Below are 21,241 nucleotides of genomic sequence, written 5' to 3' on the forward strand. Positions count from 1 at the left end.
TCATTGCAGTGGGGAAATGCTGTATGTTTTCTAATACTACCTCATAGTGGCTTTTAATTATTAGAGTTTTCTTAATGGCAGACGGTTGCACGTAATGAAATAAGAATGGTTCATTTAATGCTCCAGTAACTGATCAGTGTACTATATACCTCTTAACCAATTTTGGACCATAGGTACAAGAGATGCCCTAAAAAATGTATCTAAAGATATTACGCATATCTCTTACAACCCAGGGTTTGCCTGGGTGTATTTGTCGCTCACGCTGGTCCCACTCTGTGTTGACAGAAGCCCTTGTGTGACTGAACAGTGCGACTACATATTAACCACAGGGGGTTGCTAGCTTGCCACTGCCACCATTCACAGAATACCTTGTATATTTTTCCACCAAGTACAGGGTTTTCTCTGATTGGGGGCGAGGTGGAGAGGCTGGGTGGTGACATTCATGATCTTCACCTTGTCCAATTAGAGAACACCTTATATTTATTGAAAAAACTGCAAGGTGTTCTGTGAATGGTGGCCATGATGGAGTAACCCCCTGTGGTCACCATGCAGTGGCAAAGATGCTCGACACCTGCAAAGGGTCGCTGCTATCACTGTAGTAGCGCTGACTGCTACTGTTTGTGCAGCTTCCACAGTTCACATATGAAATATTGCCAAGTTACATTAGTCCATACTGGACCAATGTAACTATTTAATAACATCGTACCTACACTTCAGTTTTAAACTTTATTTAAAACTCTGTTGATCTCAGTTGTTCCCGATTAACTGGCTTAATTTCTTTCTTTAGAAAATCTGTATTTATTTATTTATTTAGTTGTTTACTGGGGCTACATTGTGTGAAAGGTGATGAGGTTAGGGGAATGGCTTCCCTCTTGATAATTTTGGGATTTAGTCCAGCCAGCTGGTATAGTCAAGTTAGCCCTGGTTCACACCAGTGTGATTTTGAAGGCATGCTACTTCAGTGCGACTTCAACGCAGTGCGATTTCATGTGCAGCTTGATATCTGTGCAACCTCATTTTACAGATGTCAATGCAAGTCACACTGACATCGCACAGGAATAGTGCAGGATCTTTTTTCAATGAGTTGACTTGAGTCGCAGCAATTTGAACAGTTCCATTGCCGTAAATGTAATGCGATATGTCATGTGACTTTTAACTTGTCGCATGACAAGTTGCACTGGTGTGAACCAGGGCTTATGCTTCTAGTTTGTGCTACACAATTTCACAAACATTACTTGTTTTTTTTTTTTTTTAAATGAGGGAATTGAAAGTGCTGTCATCATACTTTCAGGCTGTACATTTACATTTATGTGTATGTTTGTCACACCAGCACATTGGTAATTGTAGATTTGTAGCTCTTTGGCAAAGCAGGTGATATTTATGTCAGCTAAGGTTACACTTAAAATGAGGTGTAGCTCTACTACTGCAGCCCAAACATTTATGGGGCTTTTCTATCACCCCTAACCCCTTTGTGTCTCTGTATACCGATACATTGTTACCCTAACACCTGTGTGTACCTCTGCTTTAACATGATGCCTGTAGATTGATTTATTAGTACATGTTTAGTGAGCATGACTGATGCCTCTCTTTGTATTCTTAGTGTGGATCAAGAACACAGCTGCTTCATGTTTTTCAAGAAGACTTCATTTTAGGATATAAGCCACATAAAGATAATTTGAAAGCAAAGGAAACTGAGGTTTTCTTCCAACCATCTCAAGGTATGAATGCAGCATAACATCGTCAGAGTATCAGGTTTTTCATAAATTTCAATGGAAAAATAAAAATAAAGCACTGCTATCAGTCAAGTATAGGGCTGATGTAATCTCTGATTAGTGCAATATTTTATATTTCTGTCAGATTAATCATTCAAGATGAAAAGCAAAACACGGCCTTGTATTGAGGTGGTTATATCGGGATCATGGTTGCGGTTACAACCATAATCCCGCCAACATTTTTTTTTTTCTACTAGCGTTTCTCTTTCTAGTAAAAGTCATCCGAGTGGTTTTACAGCTGCTGGATAAGTTTTACATGCGGCAGAAGGAAGTCCCCCGATCTTGGTTTGATGGGATGCTGTGGAGGTCAGAGGAGAGATATGGAGTCTGACAGATCCTAGATATCTCCATAAAAAGGCCTGTCACAGCCCACATTCATCCCTTTTGATAGCAATAAAGTTGATAAAAATAATAAAGGCACGATGTAAAATAATAAAATAAAAACTTGGCAAAAGTCCCAACTGTGTTTGCTAATTAAAACTGTCTGGAGTTGGGTTTCTTAATGATTTTAGCTGCAGATTTAAAGCAATGCTTTTTTTTGCTTTTTTTTTTTCCCAATAAGTTTTTTTTATTTGATTTTATTTGTTATGACAAAACTTAGAGAAACATAATATTCCAATATGAGTAACAGAGAAATGCATATACAATGTAAAAGAGTAAATGGTTATATAGCATACAAATGGATATGTATCACAGTTAAAGCAATGCTTTTAACATTTTTGTGGGAACAAGAGAAATAGCCACCCAGTTCATAGACATGAACTAAACTCCACTAGGACACATTTCAGTGTTAAGGAAGCAGTCGAAAGTCACAGTATGTAGCCATTTCTTCAGGCTTGGTTAACCGAAAAGCCATATAAAATATTATCTCTCACCTTTGATCTTTGAAAGGTAATGCCAGCTAAAGATTTTTAATACTAACATTCAGTTAAATTGGTTACCCGCTTCCTAAACCACACCCACATTCCCCAAGAATGCAAAGGCACATTTTGCTCCTAGCAATCTGTGTCTCTGCCCCTTCGCATAACCAAAGTAAAGGTGTCACCCCAACATAACATATAGACTTCCAATTATGGAAAATTCTTTAGGGCACGAATATACCTACGTCTGGCTTTTGCATTGACTCTAGAGACAGAATTATATTATAAAGCATGCATGTAATGATGTAAAAAAGAAACACCACTTTAGGAAGGGTGAGCATTTAAACCCTGTGTATAGCTTCTAAGTTTTTATAGCAATATACCTTTGTACTTGGCTATGTTTTTGCTGCCCAGCACAAAGTACACCTTATTTTATTTAGGTTTTGTCTGTTCATTCTAAAATTAGGCCACTTTATCACACATACTAGTTTACGGACACCCATCTCAGGGCTGCACTGGGGAGTAAAGGTGGTTGATATGGATTTAAAACCACCTTTATCAAGATAAGTCCACAATGCAAAGTGTCTCTTCTCCACTCCTTATCTCCAAAGTATAAACTTGGAATGTTCCAACAACACAAACATGTATGTTTGTCTGCCCACTTGACTATCATGTTTAATTCTCGGCTACCTTGAGATACTTGAGTGCAAATAATTCAAGTGAGCTAACGTAAGTCTACAATATTTGCGCGCTACAAATTTAGAAAACTAACACAAAATAAAAACTTTGGTGATTAAAAATATAGTAATTTTCTGCGTATTTTTTTTTTTTAACCATGTATATAGAATAATGTACTTCCTCCTGTGAAGGATCACCTTTCAGTTATGTTAGGCTGTGTTCATAAATAAGCATAACAAAATTATTTTATTATTGCTTTTAAACAGGTTACCGTCCGCCACCTTTTTCAGAAAAGTTCTACCTTGTTGTAATAGAAAAAGATGCACACAACCGTTCAGTCCTAAACATGTGGCATCTTCATTTAAAGTCTGTTCAAGCATGTGTTGGTAAGTACCAGCCTAATGCCCAAGGTGGGTATTTTACAATTATCTTCCTTGTTGCTGTGCCCTTTCAATGTCGTAGAACTCTGCCCAACTTACTATACTGTAGTAAAATATAAAAAATATATATAAGAGCTATAAGAGTCTTCCTTGTAACGGCTACTCTGTGGATCAATAGACCCGGGAACGTGCATGCTGAAATTTGCCACCAGGATCCCAGAGAGATGTAATAAGCAATTGACTGATGCAACTCATTAAACTCTAAACTGAAATATTTGTTCTTGATGGTTTTATACAGAACCATTTGTACAGTTTATATTTTTGTACAGGTAGTGATGTTCTCCTACTCATAAGTAACAATTTGGAATAAAAATGCTTGAAAACATATATGCTGTTCCAGTAAAATAATGATTTTTAAAGCGGGAGTCCGCCGGGAGTTCCGCCGTTTTTTTTTTTTTTTAAAAGCCAGCAGCTACAAATACTGCAGCTGCTGACTTTTAAAATAATGACACTTACCCGCCCAGCGCACCCGTGATGTCGGCACCGGAAGCCGATCTCTCGATCGTCTCTCGGGTGCTGCCGCCGCCATCTTGGGTATGGGAATCAGGAAGTGGAGCCTTTCGGCTTCATTTCCCGGTTCCCTACTGCGCATGCGCGAGTGGCGCTGCGCAATAAGGATGGTCCCTGCTGTCTCTGGGATCCGCGTGTTTCCCAGCAGGCAGCGGGGGACTTTTCGGAAAGGGGCGTAGATTCTACGGAAAGGGGCGTACCTTCTGCAGAATCTACGCCGGTGGTGAGTGCAGATACCTGTAATGTACAGGTACCTGCACCCCCCTCCCCCCTGAAAGGTGCCAATTGTGGCGCCGGAAGGGGGGAGGATTCCAATGAGCGGAAGGTCCACTTTAGGGTGGGCCTCCGCTTTAAGCTGTTATTTTCTACCCCTGAGCATAAGCAAGTCTGTATTATGTGCTTCCTCCGACCAGACAGGAACTTCAAGCAAGTTGTTTATTATTTTATCTGGCCTTCGTGCTAGGTAGCAGGGGCATGCCAGCGGCCAGGTCCCTCTAATGGGGGCAGTGCTTCTGGGGAGCTGGTTGGCTTGGGTCATCCTGGGCTCCTCTGATAGGGACTCATGGATGAGTAAGAAGGGACTTATCTCCCTGTTTGTATGTACCTTCAGTGTAAGGTGCCTTCTTGGTTCCAGGAGGATGTATGCTCAGTGGAGTCCATCCCTGGTGGTAGCGTGCCAACTGCAGGCTGGTCTCTCATGGAGGGGGCAGCCTGCTTTTCCTGGGTCATTCCCATCATTGCCAGAGCGTGGGGAGCACGGTAGGCCTCTCTCCGTGCCTGGCATCCTCGTGTGACTGAATCAGTCTCACGGCTGCAGGCTAATGACGTCACGTCCGGCGCACAGGCATTATATAATCAGACAAGTGTGTTTACAGTTATTACTGACAAAAAGCTGTAACACAAGACTACTGGATCCCATTATTGAGAAGCAGATGATATACAGATGTCCTCTAAACCTCAATTTCCCAAAGCGTCTTTCAGGACAGCACCTGAGAGATTGTGACTCCACACATTGGACTGCTAGAATCACCTTCTTCCTCCAGTTCTTTAAAGGGAGGCAACTTCCTACCACACATCAGTTTTTGTGTTTCCTCTGGCCCTGAGGGAACATCTTTGCTGGGGGAGCCATGATCTCCTAGGATGATCCTGAGAGACAGGGATTTCCTCACTTTTTTCATACTTACCAGGGTCTCTACAGTAGTAAGGACGGGGCTCCTCTTTTCCTCTTGGGTGCTCAGGGAGAGCTGTGTGATCCAGTGACCCTGTTCCAGGTGTGGTGGCTGCATGTGCACCGCCACCATTTTTGCGGAGGCCGAGTAGAGTCTCGGCTGCGCTGGAAGTGACGCTCCTATGAGTAGGTCACTGGGTCGGCTCCTGGTGTCATGCCAATAGCAGGGGGAGGAGGCAGGGCAGTAGCTGGCGCCTATTTCCGGTCCGGTGCAGCAGCACTATGGGAGTCCAGAAGCGGCGTGTGAAGCCACAAGTAGAACGCTTTATACTCAAGAACATGGAGGACATGGCGTCTAATCACCAGCCCAGTGTCCCCACACAATGTAAACACACAATGTCCCCAAAACACTGTCCCCACACAGTAAAAACACCTGTCCCCACATATGTAACACTAAACTCATATGTCCCAATGATCATCTGCACACATATGTCCGTGATCATCTGTGCACATATGTTCGTGATCATCTGTGCACATATGTCTGTGATCACACAAACCAATTATACACTTAACGGGATTTTTTTTTACCAAAGACATGTAACAGAATATATTTTGTCTTAAATTTATAACAAAATTAGATTTTATTGGATCTTTTTTAAAACAGAAAGTAGAATATATATATATATTTTTTTCAAAATGTCTGCTCTTTTTTCGCTTATATAAAAAATTGATTTGTAAATAAGAAATCTCTATTTGTGTGAACAAAATGATAAAAATTTCATTTGGGTCCAGTGTTTTATGACCGCAATTCTTATTGAAAGTGTGAGAGCGCTGAAAGCTGAAAATTGGCCTGAGAAGGAAAGGGGGCGAAAGTGCCCACTATTGAAGTGGTTAAAATCCTTGCAATGTACATAGATCACCCAGAGGGGAATGTTTTTTTTTTTTATCAATAAAAGTTACTCTTTAAATATCAAAAGGAGACACGGTTAAAGATACTGTTTACTCAGACCTGCTGCCAGAGATATTAAGACGCCTGACAAGAGTGTACTGGTATGGAGAAGACTGTAACCATAGAGGAGAAAAGTTCTTTTGCATGAACGATGCATAAAATGAAAGCAGATGTTCCATATTTAACCACTTCCCACCCGGCCAATGTATATATACGGCCGGGTGGGAGCCGCCTGCTCCTGATAGGACGTTCAGGAACGTCATTCAGGAGCAGCGGGATCGCGCGCGCGCGCGCCCGCGCAGCGGCGCGATCCCGATGTGCTCGTGTCACCCGGACACGGCACATCTCAGATCGGCAGGAGGGCTCTGTGATTGGCCCTCCTGATCACATGACGGCCGTGTCCAATCACGGCCGTCATGTGATGTAAACAAACAGCCGGTTGCTAGGCAATCGGCTCTCCTCTCCTCACACGGAAGTCACCGCTGAGAAGAGGAGAGCAGAACGCTGCAGCCGGCTGATGATCAGTGAGTATGGGCTGCTTTTCACAGCTTTTTACTCACTGATCATCAGTGTAGTGTAAACACACAACACACCACACAGTGAAAACACAGTCCCCACATATGTCCCCAAAACACACATGTCCCCAAAACATACATGTCCCCAAATAATAAAAACACATGTCCCTAATAATAAAAACATGTCCCACTAAAATCACATGTCCCAATGATTATCTGCACACATATGTACGTGATCACCTGCACACATATGTACATGATCATTTGCGTACATATGTCCGTGATCACACAAACCAATTATTATACACTTAACGGAATTTTTTTTACCAAAAACATGTAGCAGAATACATTTTGGCTTAAATTTATGACAAAATTTGATTTTATTGGATTTCTTTTCAAATAGAAAAAAGAAAATATTGTTTTTTTCCCAAATTTCCGCTTTTTTTGCGCTTATATCGCAAAAAAAAAAAAACGGAGTCGTGAATAAATAACACCAAAATAAAGCTCTATTTGTGCGAACAAAATGATAACAATTTCATTTGGGTACAGTGTAGCATGACCGCGCAATTGTCACTGAAAGCGCTAGAGCGCTGAAAGCTGAAAATTGGGCTGGGAAGGAAGGGGGTGAAAGTGCCCTGTATTGAAGTGGTTAATTTCTCATTCAAGTACTACTTTTAGATACAGGCGGTGTCTTTTTTTTTTTTTTTTTTGTAAAGCTCTGCTCCATTATCTTCTATGGCCAGGCCTAGCCCGTGTACCGACTTTTAAAAGGTTGGAGGAAATAAACATTGCAGTAGTCTTGTGCGTACCTGTAAATGTAGGCTTCAAATTCTGATCGTATATAGTATATGGATATATATCTTCTACATTGAGGGATTACTGGATTTTCAGTTAAAGTCTTTTTGCATATCTTAGTGCACAATTCTTCGATTTTTAGATTTCCTAGTAAACGCTTTTAAATTTTAATTTTCAGCAAAGCCTGTCGAAGCAACCCCATCCGAAAATCTGCTTACCATTCCTGGGCAAACAAATGCAGAGTCGTCTCCAGAGACATCTCCTGGAACCAGTCCCATGACACGCTCCGCATCAATTGCTAATCTTCAGACTGCCAGCAAACTGATTCTGAGTTCCAAGCTTGTTTATAGCCAGCCACTGGATATACCAAGTGGTGTAGAAGTAATAAGGGCAACACCCTCGGCAGGTGAGGCTGCATTTATTTTTATTTTTGTGTGAAACATTAGAGAGTCTTGGCTTTAGAAACAAAATATTTTCAATAAGTGGGTTAAAATGTTTTAGTTATTTGTATTTGGTTTTCTGTACTGGGGGTCAGTTCACACCAGAAAGTTCATACTCCTTTCCCGCTCCATGTTCAAAATGCACTGCAGCTCATGTCAATATTAAGCAGGTAACGCAGGTCGAAAACACCGGATTGCATGGTACAGAAATATTTGATGTGATTGCAGTGATTTTGCACTACTGTTTTAAAGTCATACATATTTAGGTCATTAAAAGTAAAAGTGTATCTAAAAGCGAGAACAAACATTTCAAAACAGCATTACCCAAAAGCAAATATTTATTAAATTGCAGCTTATCAATTCTTAGATGTGTTGGCTGCATTAGGTTTTTTTTTTTTTTTTTTTTTTTTTTTTTTTTAGGCTTTCCTTTCATTTATTTTCATCTGGTGGTCCAGCCAGTAAGTCTTTTATTTTTCAAAAGCTCACGCTGTCTTGCAGATTGTATCAGTTACAAGGATGAGGCAAACCATTTACCACTGGCAGGGGTGTTTTCAGTGATCCAGTTTCATTTATGTAAAACCTTTATCCCAAAAGAAGAAACTGCTGTTTCTGCCCATAAAGTATTAGCTGGAGTTTAGCTTTAATTTGTTAGTGTATATAAATCTGCTAGTACATCTAACACTCCCTCCACTTGCACATGTCGAAAAGCCCCCTGCCCATTCATCCAGAGTGGGATCACTGTAATAGAGGTCTGTTACTGGCCAGATCACCAGGTGAAAACAGAGGGAAAAAGCCTGAAAAAAGAAAATGAATGCAGCCAACACATCTGACTGGTATGTTGTTATATACTGTTATGTTTTGGGTTTAATAAAGCTTTTATTTCTTAATCATACACTACAGGACGGTATTTATGAACATAGGAATATGTTCTCTCTTTTAAGAGATTGAACACAGGAAAAGCTTTTAGGACAGCCCTGCATAACCCCTTCCACTCCCAGCAAGCCTCCGTTTTTTTTCTAGTGTCCTTAGACAACCACCTCCTCTAAGCTTTGAGAGAACCAAATTTTAACTTTTGTAAAGATCCTTTATTTTTTAGAAAGTTTCTGCAGTTGCTGCAGAGACCCCAGGGTTAAGTTTGCTGCTTTTGCAATTGACTAATCCATGGCCTGTACTCACATCTTGTTGGGAATAAGTAGCCAAGATAGCCTGTAATGGGCTCTATGCACTGGACCATGTGTTTGGTGGCAACTCCTTGGTACCAATGGTTCAGCATTAGTGGAAGCTGCAGAGAGCATTACAGGTTCAGGGTCATGGTTCACACTTTGGAGGTTCCCTGCCTCTGAAGAATCCTGAAGGCTTGTGCCCTTTGAGAAGAAGAAGCCTGGGGAAAAAATCAAACTCTATGGTGTGGACTGCTTTTACCTTCTAACCACTCTGTCCGGGTGAGGTGTATGATGGCTGGGCTATCTCTTCTTATTTCTGCTCTATGGAGTGTGGTTTCAAAAGCCACATTGAGTGGCACTCTCTGGCTTTTATTGGAGGGCCCTGGGGTTAAAGGTGGCTGCAACATATATTCCCAGCAGCAGTGGGTGGCACACATCCCCTGGTTTAAATTTTGCCCTGTTTTTCGCTGTATAGGTTACGCACCCTACTGGACCTGTGCAGCTTCCTTTTCCCAGTTCATTCTGCACATGTGGGGACCAACTTTCAGGGCACACAGAACAGCTTGCACTTCTCACAAGCTGCCTGCTCCACAGATGTTGAGTACCTCTAGAGGCAATACTTTCTGCTTGTAATGGTGGATCATACAATCTGAGGTTATCAGTACTGTGGGCCTGGCTGGCTTAAAATCCACCCATAGCATCCATAGGGCTTGCAGTGTTTCCTTAAAGGACCCTGATTCCATAAGCTCAGATCACTGTCACTTACCGGAGTTGCAGCAATCATCTGAGTCTTGCTTTAACCTCGTATGGAAATTGTACAAGACACTTGCCATCCCCTATATTCCTGTAAACACTCCTAATTGCTTGCCAAAAAGTGAGTCTCAAAGAGTGGGTGGGGTTACAGGAGTGTACACTACTAGGTATTGCCCAAACAATATTTTGTGTCCAATCACTTGAAGGTAGCCTGCATTTTAACCCATGGGCTATGACTACTGTTCTATATCATGTCATGTACTCCAAGATAAGGACATTCCAATGTAATCTTACTTGAAAAATCTCTTACTTGCAAATGTTAAAGTGGTCGTTAACCCACTTATATAACTTTATATAAGCCCCTCGGTGTCCTAATAACAAGTGCTCATGTCTGTGCGTTTTATTTAAAAAATGCCTCCCTTACCATATTTCATAGCAGTTCCTTGCAATCATGTTACCGGCCAGCTCTCTCTTCTGCCCCGCTGACAGATGTAGTGGGTGGGGCTGCGATTCCCCTGCTGACATCAGCCAGGAGGAGAGAGAGAAAGAGCGAGCCGAATGGTCATGTGATCATGGGGAACCGCTGGGAAATCTGGTAAAGTAGGCATTTTTTTTAATAAAGCACACAGACAAGAGCACTTGTTATTAGGACACAAAGGGGCTCATATAAAGTTTTAACAGTTATGAAAGCAGCAGGAGCGGAGGGAAGAAGGACACAGGAGCACAGAGGAGCTGCGGATGATGGAGGCACGTAAACTAACCACAGTGTCAGGGCTCAGCAGCCATGTTATACCGTGGTCAGTTTACAAAGGGGAGGGCAGAACTAGACAGGATCAGCCAGGTGTTACAGGGGCCAAATGACACTGCACAAGCTCTGTGCTGTATCGCATGCTTTAAAGGACAGAATCTTTTTTTTTTTTTTTTTTTTTTTTTTTTTGGGGGGGGGGGGGGGTTAACAAGAGCTTTGAAGTGCTGCCATTCTGCTGGCCATCTTTCCACATCTTCCTGGATTCCTTGAATACTTTGCTGTTTCTCTGCTGTTTACTTTTGATTTCTAAGGACTACATATCCCATTGTACTTAATTAGTGATTTATTTATTGACTCTGCCTCCTGAAGCGCCTCCTCTCAACACCTCTATAGTTCAGTTAGGGCAGGCTCTGTGAAATGTGTGACACGATAGTGCCTACCCAGAGCTCATAGTGAATGTGTCACAAAATTCCAGGAAGTAGATGTGTGGGAATCCTTACAAAGTAAGTTTACCGTCCCACCCCTCTTCCTTCTCCAATGCAGCATAATCCTACTTTCCCAAATACCTTCCTGTGTTCTGTAAATCTAGGGAAGTGATTTTAGAACCAAGACAAAAATCCTATTATATTGCAGCTTACTAGTGGCAGATGTAGTGGCTACATTGGCTTCTGCAATATGACCTAATTTAAATTGTGAAATGTATTGGCTGAGTGTTGGCGTCTTTATCGAATGGTTGTCGATGGTGTTACCATGTGAGGTACACTCCCTGAATAAGGAAGTCTCTGCTCTCATCAGAAAGATTCACCCTCTTTATTTGTCATGTTTACCATTATCATTGGGAGTGACATTAAAGGAAAATCCAAAATTTGGGGTTGTCTCCAGAACAGTAATAGAGGGAAAATCTTCTAATGGGAACACTAAAGTTCTGGTGACAACCAGTGATTTCCTCAAATTTGGAGGGATCTCCTCTCACATCCTGTGTTTTCCAGGGTACAGGAAGTGAAAGGAACCCTACCTAATGGAAAATAGATGGCCAAGAAACCTGACAACTGTTATTACTTTTGTATCAATAGCCTTCAACAATACAAAATAGAATTTTTTTTGCTTTTAGTTGTCCTTTAAGTTTGAGTAAAAGCGAAGGGGTGGGTGAGGTAAAGGGTCAGGATGTGCAAGGACTTTAAAAACAACTTGGTGCTGGGTTCTCTGCCCCCTAAAAGCGATGTCCAAAATACCCTTATCTTTGTTCTTCTGGTTATCGTTTAAATGGTCTCATATAATACGATGGTTTCTCACAATATAAAATAAGAACTCACTCCAAGCTCTTTTTCTTTTCTCCTCATAGGTCATCTCAGCTCTTCTTCAATTTACCCAGTGTGCCTTGCACCATACTTAGTAGTTACTACATGCTCAGATAACAAAGTGCGATTCTGGAAATGCAATGTTCAAACATTTCAAGATTGCGTAAGTAACGAGGAACAGCAAAACTTTTACTGGAAGGAATGGTCATTGATGAATGAAGGGCGAGAGGAAAGCAGCAGTACCATACCTGTGGCAGGAAAGCCGGTTGCAGTGAGCTGTTCTTATACAGGAAGACTTGCTGTGGCTTACAAGCAGCCCATTCAACATAATGGCTATGTCTCCAAAGAGTTTTCTATGCATGTGTGTCTCTTTGAATGTGAATCCACAGGAGGATCAGAATGGGTCTTGGAACAAACCATTCATCTTGATGATTTGTTAAGAGTTGGCAGCATGCTTGACCCTCATGTGAGCGTTGATAGCAATTTGTTTGTCTATTTTAAATCGGATGTATTTTTAAACACAGACAAACATCTGGTTCCCAACATCAAGCATTTAGTGCATTTGGATTGGGTTTCAAAGGAGGATGGCTCTCATATACTAACAGTCGGAGTTGGTTCTAATATTTTTATGTATGGACGACTTTCGGGTATTGTTACTGATCAGACCAACAGCAAGGATGGCATTGCTGTCATCACTTTACCACTAGGTGGTAGTATAAAACAAGGCATAAAATCCAAATGGGTGCTCCTCAGATCAATTGACTTGGTGTCATCCGTAGATGGGACACCTTCATTGCCTGTATCTTTGTCCTGGGTTAGAGATGGAATTTTAGTTGTTGGAATGGATTGTGAAATGCATGTATATGCCCAGTGGAAACACAACCTGAAGTCTAGCAACAGTGAAATTGTGGTCTCTGAAGACAATGCAACACAGTCTGAATCAGCCCAAATCTCTAAGAAGACCAGCGTAATTGACGGGGCAGCTATTGTAGATGATGTCTTTGGTAGTCCTACTGTGATTCAAGATGGGGGGCTTTTTGAGGCTGCTCATGTGCTTTCTCCAACCCTTCCACAGTATCATCCAACACAACTGCTAGAGCTCATGGACTTGGGAAAAGTTAGAAGAGCAAAAGCCATCCTTTCACATTTAGTCAAATGCATTGCTGGGGAGGTGGCAATTGTTAAAGATTTAGATGCTGGAGATGAGGGAGCTCCAAAACGCCACCTGTCACGGACAATTAGCGTTAGTGGCAGCACAGCAAAGGACATGATTATCACTGGAAAAGATGGAACACGAGATTACACAGAGATCGACTCCATACCACCATTACCTCTCTATGCTTTGCTTGCTGCAGATAAGGATACAGGATATTCTGCTCCTGAAGAAACCACAAAAATGTCCCAGACCTCAAAGCTTAGTTTTGATAGTAAAGTCGGTGACCAGTATTCTGACTTGTTCCAGGTGCAGAAGGTAACAACGGATGACTTCATTGGGTTTGAAACTGAGAAAAGAGAAGGTAAATCCAAAGTGATAAACCTTTCTCAGTATGGCCCTGCTTACTTTGGCCGCGAACATGCCAGCGTACTCTCAAGCCATCTCATGCACTCTAGTTTACCTGGCCTGACACGGTTGGAGCAGATGTTCCTGGTGGCTCTTGCTGATACAGTGGCCATAACCACCACAGAGCTTGGTGAAAGCAGAGATAACAACTATTCAGGTAATAACCACCATAAGTAGGGATTCATGAATGGTCTTGTAGAAGACTATGCAATTTCTAAGATATACAGTATGTTTACAAATTAACATTTAAAAAACAAATTGTAAAGCTAGTTGCTAATTCAAGCTAGCAAAACAAAGAAAAGTAAATGACTGACACCTTAGATTCTTTGTGACTAGAAGATTTCTCGTTAGATCTGATTAGCCTTTTATTCATTTTTTTTTTACCTACACGCATCAAAGATCTTGGGTACAATTTACAGTCCTTCTTTCTCTTTCACTTCGTCTTTATTGTTATGAGCAGAGGGAGGCAGGTATTTATGATGTTAAATAAATTTGTCGTAAGAGCAATATGGGGGCTACCATTACTGACCAGCTTCTAAAAATACTTGGTCCTTAACTATTATGCTGTGACCAATTTGCTTAATTACTGTGAATCACTGAACAAGTAAGCAGATCAGGAAAGAGAGAAGTGAGAGGGCAAATATTGATGCCAAAGAGTCAGCAGGTAGCCAAGTAATCATCATTTCCAGAACAAGTGATCAGCAGTGAAAACCTTCACGTGACTCTTATTGCAACCTTTCTTTGATCAGCACAGTTTTGTCAGAGGATCAATGTATAACTGGCAGGGAGTGGATTTTTCGGTTACCACCCTCTTTAATATACCCATCGCTGTGAGTAAAGAGCTGACCAAAGCAAGTATACGTGAATGTGCATATTTATATGCTGTTCTTGTAAGTGCTAGCATGGCTCACGACAGTTGGCGACTAGCGTACACCTGTGTACTGGTGGATGAAAGTAGACCTGTCAGAGAATTATGCGGGCTTCATACTAAACCATGCCAATTTTCCAGCCATCTCTGGCTCAAGTACTTTTAACTTAGACCCGGGACAAGCGTGCAGCAACTGGTGTCAGAATTCCTTGTCTTTATGATTGTTCTGTCAGTGGTTTAGAAAACAGTAACTCATATAAGCAAGATAAGCATGCAAGTAAAATTTTCAGAAACAGAAATGGCACCCTACTTAATACTCTGATAACCATCATCATTTTACCTCATGGTGACAAGGATCCACTTCAACTGCATTTCATAATGAACCTGAGCATAACTGTTGTGGGCTCTATCTTGATTTGGGCAGTCAAGGAGGAGATTAGACCTTGCCCTCCCTGGTGCTAAGTCTCTCTCCAATCATTCAACAGGAGGGGCATGGCTGAATGTTGTCTTGGGCGGAAGATACAGCCTAGATCTTTTGAGGAGAGTTTTTATTTCCTGTCCCACAGACACAACATGGTATGAGGAGAAATCCTCTCTTGGTTATCATTGGACTAAGTACCCCATTAGGTTTCCCTTATCTTGTTCTGGTGACCTCAGTTATATTTTGGGTTTGCCATCTGTCACGCGCCACCATGAAAAATGTGGAAAGGTATCCCAGCCAGGACATAGACAACATTAAAAACTGACACAGGTTTTTATTCTTCAATAGTTTATCAAAACTAGGAAAAAAAGGTTTGACTTGGATATATATTAACTACCTGTTTTATGATAGCCAGCATTCTTTTTTCTTACACTGACACAAAGACCATTGGTGGACTGTAAACTGTATCAACTAGAAGCAGGTCTGCTATTATTAGTATAGCAGTATGAAATGTCTAAATGGAAAAACTGAATGATAGGTTTTAGCACTACATGTCCACCTCCCTTTGCCATTGTTTTCAAATTGCAGTTATTTTGTTATATAACTTGGTCTAAATCTTTGCTTGCAGGGGGTGATAATCTTGATGAGTGTGGCTTAAGATACTTGTTGGCCATGCGACTTCACACATGTCTTCTAACATCCCTGCCTCCACTGTATCGTATTCAGCTGCTACATCAAGGTGCTTATTTTCACTCTACATTTAAATTTTCTATACAAAGCATATTTTATTAGAATAAGGTTGATTAACCGAGAAAGCTCCTAAACAGGCATGCACCCCAAAACAACAGTCAGTAAGTAAATCTATTGGTCATTGTCTTGATCATCACAACACCAGAACTTTTTTTGACTTTTATATAGAGTCTGATGACACTAAGTACAAGGGCATTGTAATAGTAAGATTGTTCCATTTTTTTAAAATAAAAATGGTAATGGTTATATATCAGCCATGTATATTAAAAAATCAGTAAATCATTTACATTTGCTGCTCACTGTTACTGTTGTATTGGTGATCATGCATGCTTCGATAAATTAATAATATATTCCAATAGAAATAATCGATAGCTGACAACACAATCCATCGATATGCCACACACAGAGAAGTATAATTTGAGCGATAGTTATGATCGCAAGCTTATCCATTGTGTTTCTGTTTCCACTGTGCAACCTCAAATTCTGATCGATCTAAATACAATCAAGTTTATGATCGAATCATTTTGGTGCTGCTGTTTGATGCAAAATTGTTATTAATTTTCCACCCTGGTCAAAATGACTCAATTACTCAGGTTGATTGAATCTGATCTAGACACAATCTAATCGATCAGAAGGGAATTTATAGCTGTTCAATCGATTTCTGATTTGATCAAATCGCACATTGATTGGATAACAAAATTGAAACGCATATGACTATCATAAAGGTAAACTTCTTTGGAAATATTGTGTATTGCCAATGTAAGAGCTAAGACTCCAGTAGTTATTCAATATTTCTGCAACAATTGTATTAATGTTTTAGGGTTATCAACATGTCACTTTGCATGGGCTTTTCACTCGGAGGCCGAAGAAGAATTAATCAACATGATTCCAGCTATTCAAAAAGGTGATCCACAGTGGTCTGAGCTCAGAGCAATGGGAATTGGTTGGTGGGTGAGGAATATAAACACTCTTCGCAGATGCATAGAAAAGGTTGGCATTTTCTTATTACTTACATTATACCTTGTTTTGCTGTATGTTATTTTGTAAAATGGCGTCTGAAACCTTAAATGTGCCACTGTTTAGAGCTGTGGTTTTCAAACTGTAGTCCAAAGACCATGCATGTGGCCACAGGTATGTATTGGAGGGTTTGCAGCCATCAGCTGTAAAATACTATCACTGGTTTTAGTTAACAAAGGTCAGATGTAGCATTGTTGCTGCAACTTTCTCCAGTTGTCTTATTGGTCAATGGTGAAGGGTCAGGATAAGACTTCTTGCTGCATCACTTCTTTCATCACTTCTTTCATTATTTGAAACTGAGCCCCTGGATGGCTCTAATAGACAAAGCACACACAGCAAATTGTTTTCCAGGTGCCATTTTCGGTGCCTTCATCTGGATTGGGTAGGGAGGGCTTTGGTAATAGTGGGTGTTTTGGGAACTATTAATGAAAGTGCAGAGAATGAATAGGGGTCAAAAATGGGAATGAGAAATTTTAGGAAAAAAATCTAAGAAAAAAGCAGCTGAGATGACAAAAAATAGCTTAGTAATAAATACATTGTCCTGAAAAAAGAAGCAATTCCCTACATTATTATAGTAAATGCAGCTTGTGTTTTGAGAAGTCCGCAGGTTACATTTTAGCAGAATTCTGTCAGAATCTTTGTTAAATTAGCTGGGCTGCATAAAGAGTGTGAATTCCTATTTGAGTAACCAATTGGGAGACTGAGCTGAATTTTAAGTAGCTGTGGTAAGTTGTTTATCTTAATTGTACAGTACAGGACACAGGCTGGGTGTTTATAGCCACAGCGCTATAGGCTGTTACCTTCAGGTGATTGGAAACTGGCAAAGCTTTTTGAGATGCCTTCTGTGGGCGTACCCCTCTAACCCTACCCCACTCTGTGAGACTTCTGTTTTTTGCTGGTGTCCAATAGGTGATAGGCTGCTTCTCCCTTATGGAGAATTGTCATGCTTAACTAGTTCTTTTTTAGGCTAGGTTCACATTGCTGCGATGCGGGAACGCCGCGAATCCGCGGCGTTTTCCCGCATCGCATACCTCCCGCCGGCAGTTCACACTGCCCTATGCGGACGGCTGGGGGTGTCAATGTTATGTTAATGACACCCCCAGATCCGTTGGCATATCGCAGTGCGATCTGCCGACTCGCACAGGAATCGGATCGCATGGTGTGAACCCCCATGCGATCCGATTCCGTTGCGGACCCAAAAAAGGGTCCTGTGCGAGTTTGCTGCGGGACAGCTGCGAGTTCAGCCATACTATCTGTATGGCTGAACTCGCAGTGCTACGGAGATCGGATGTGATTTGCTGTGCGAATCACATCCGGATCTCCCCCCGCAGCAGTGTGAACCCAGCCTTACTTTGAATTCTTCAAATTTTTGCACTTCTTGCAACGTCTAATATACACTAGAAACAGTGCATCTGAATCAGCACAACCACAGTAAAATCTAACAAGAGATTTCTCTGCAACTATGTCATAATTTATCAGGCACCGAATGGCCATAATTTAGCCATCACTGTCTAGAGGCCAAAGAAGCCCTTAGAAGTAATAGACATGGAAAATGTTGAAGAAGACCCTGAGCTGATGTTGGAGGAGGCTGCAAAAGATTTCTCACCTCAGCCACTCATACACCAGAAGCTATGGCTTTATGCAGTATGCTTGCCAATGTGAATATGCTCACTTCTGCTGTGTGCAAAAGCCTTGGTATAGTCACACTTGATTTTCCCCAGTCTTGTCAGGCCCCTCTGGGCACTAAGAGACCTGCAAAGTCTAAAAATACATTCCCTATTCATGAACAAATAGAGTGGGCAGTTTGATGATTTGGTTTCTTCTGAAAAAGTTTTTACTCTGACAGTCATTGCTGAGGTATTTTCAGTAAAATAAAATAGAATGTTCCACTAGTAGATTGCTCTCTCGATCCTAAATGCTAAGCCTACCTTAAAAAAAAAATACACAATCGGTCACGTTGCTTACCTTTAACAGGATGTGCCCCTTGTGCTTCTGTTTACTAGTTCAGTAGTAATCATTCTTCCCCAATGCCCCCCCTCCCCCCACCCCCACCCTCGTACTCCTCCAGATTGGCAGGGATTAATAGAACTGAATTGCTGTCACATGCAAAAGTGTGCCCAACTATGCCCTCCCTTTCCACGCAGGTGCACCATTCATAGCAGCCTTAACTACAGCTTCTGTGAATGAAAAATTATGTATTAATGGAGGGCAAGCAGGTGATTAAAAGATCCGTCAGCCTTCCTTCATAGATCGTATTTTATTTATAGAAGCTGCATGGAGGTGCTGCACAGAAAAGGCAAGCATAGTTGAGTGCTTATGACAGCTCCTCAGGTACATCAGAAGAGGAAGCTTACTGAAGCTAATAGGACTAGGGTAATGAACAATCAGCAGGATCCTATCTTTCAAGAAAAATTTACAAACACTGCCTTCTGCCTTGCTTTTTTGTGTTGATGCCATAACATTTTTTTCCTAATGGCTCTTTTCTGTCCATATGCACAGAATCTTATAGCTGAAAATCTAATCAGCTGAAGAGGCCCATAAAAGACACCTCACTTGTATGTCATATAAAGGAAAACACCACCTTGGGGAGTTGACATATTCATAAAATATGTCACTGGAATCAGGTGCTTCTCCCTAAAAGGAAAGCCCCCTCTGCCACCTCAAAACACAGAACACCACACTGTTCTCCTGAGTCTTCATCTTCACAGCCAAAATTCAACCGAGAACCTAAAGCCTATTAATTCTGCCTCAAAGGGCGGGGACTGCGTCTCAGGGGGTTTCCAGTCTTAGTTTACATTCCTTTGGGCCACAGGCATATGGGTTCAATAATGGTTTGAAAGGGGTAACAAATACCATTCAAACCTCTACCTCCTCATCCTGTTCTTCTTTTAAACCAACCAAGATCTGCCCATGGACAAGTCAGATTTACAAACTGCCCTGAACCATATCTTGTAACTGAGAGTGTTTTTTTCCAGTCCCTCTAGAGCAGGGGTCTCCAGACTTTCTAAGCAAAGGCCAGTTGCCTGTCCTTTAGACTTCAGGGGGGCCAGACTGTGGCCAGTGAGAGTAGAAAATGCCCAAGCATCGGTGAGAGTAAATAATGTCCCTTCTTTGGTTTTAGTGGAAGTTATAGTGCATTATTGGTATCAGTGAGAATAATAGTACACCATTGTTGATCCTTGTTTCAGCGAACAGTCCGCTCGTGTGTAGGCTTGTTCGTCAAACTAAGTTCCGCGCATGCTCAGAAAGGATTTACACGCCGAAAGTTATAATGCAGTGTATAGGACGTCGTATTTTTCGTCCCGTCGTACGTGCCGTTCACGTCATCGCGCACGGTTTCAGCAAACTGTTCGTCCGTCGTGTGTGGCCATGTCCGTCCATGCTAATTTTGAGCGGACTGTTTGCCGAAACTGTTTGACGGACAAAGTTGGGCGAACAGTCCCCGCGTGTGTACGCGGCCTTAGTGTGAGGAATAGCGCTCCATCATTGGTGTCTGTTGGAGGAATTGTGCCTTACCACTGGCGTGAGGGAGAGGAATGGTGCCCCATCATTGGTGTCAGTTGGATGGAATAGTGTCTCAAGGGCCAAATAGAGGCAAGCAAAGAGCCACATCTGGCCCCTGGGCTGCAGTTTGGAGATCACTGCTCTAGAGGACATGTTCAAAGGCTTCTATTCAAACCTGTTCCAGAACCTTAAAACCTGGACCTAAAATCCCCAAACAAGTACCTTTTGCATTCACAAGTTTTGCATAAAATCACAAGGTCAGTTATCTCTCTGAGGCAAGGGGAATGCTGAGCTGATAATAATAGATGGCCACCTCATCAATGGTTTCTGTGCTTTGCAATAGGAGGCAACCCATTTCAATTTGGCACACTGCTGTTTGGCCTATCCTCTGTACCCTGAGTATTCACAAAGGTGGTGCTTGTCCTTTTTATCAATTCAGGGCATCCAGAATACTGGACAGCCAGACATCTTTTTCTGAATGATTCATATCCCCCAAAACTGCCTGCAAACATTCAAAGATTTATTCAGGTTCTTTAGGCTTTTGATTTAATAAACCTCTTTTTCAAAAGGAGAGGGGCCATGGGTGACAGGGGCGGGGCTTAGCACAGCGTTGTCGTCCTCCAACTCCCAGGGCGGGAAAGAGTGTTTAAAAGGCACCATTGTTACTGCTGCAAGCTGCGGAGGGACACAATAGCAAAGGTGGCATGACAGAGGTTTGGTGACACAGGCATTCCTTTTGACACATTTACTACTGCATCAGGCTGAGCATTGATGGCATGATGGGGGTATCTCAGTCCTTAAAGGACCAGTTTATAGAGGTACTCAAGGTTATTCCTGATCAGCAGGCCCATGATTTGGCCGGGATATCAGAGGCGTTGTGTTATACAGTAGGAGCTATGAAATATTCTGTTCTCCAGGCCTCACGGCTTATGCTAGGGCTGTTACATGTGCATAGAATCTTATGGTTGAAAAATTGGTCAGCCGAAGCGCCATCCAAAAAGCTCTTGGCCAGTTTCCCATTTCATGGTGAA

General features: G+C 41.7%; 1 protein-coding gene across 1 annotated transcript in view; it reads left to right on the forward strand.

Moving 5' to 3' along the window:
- DMXL2 (Dmx like 2) overlaps positions 1–21,241 on the forward strand; it is a 283,261-nt gene that overhangs the window by 146,533 nt on the left and 115,487 nt on the right. The window contains exons 15-20 of the mRNA XM_077471038.1: positions 1,601–1,718; positions 3,577–3,696; positions 7,866–8,093; positions 12,134–13,807; positions 15,568–15,678; positions 16,510–16,679. Of these exons, the coding sequence (XP_077327164.1) occupies positions 1,601–1,718; positions 3,577–3,696; positions 7,866–8,093; positions 12,134–13,807; positions 15,568–15,678; positions 16,510–16,679 (2,421 nt within the window). The remainder of the gene's footprint in view (positions 1–1,600; positions 1,719–3,576; positions 3,697–7,865; positions 8,094–12,133; positions 13,808–15,567; positions 15,679–16,509; positions 16,680–21,241) is intronic.

Source organism: Lithobates pipiens, unplaced genomic scaffold (assembly GCF_037356315.1).
Source record: "Lithobates pipiens isolate NorthernLeopardFrog02 unplaced genomic scaffold, aLitPip1_a1.2 Scaffold_8, whole genome shotgun sequence".
Classification (NCBI taxonomy): Eukaryota; Metazoa; Chordata; class Amphibia; order Anura; family Ranidae; genus Lithobates; species Lithobates pipiens.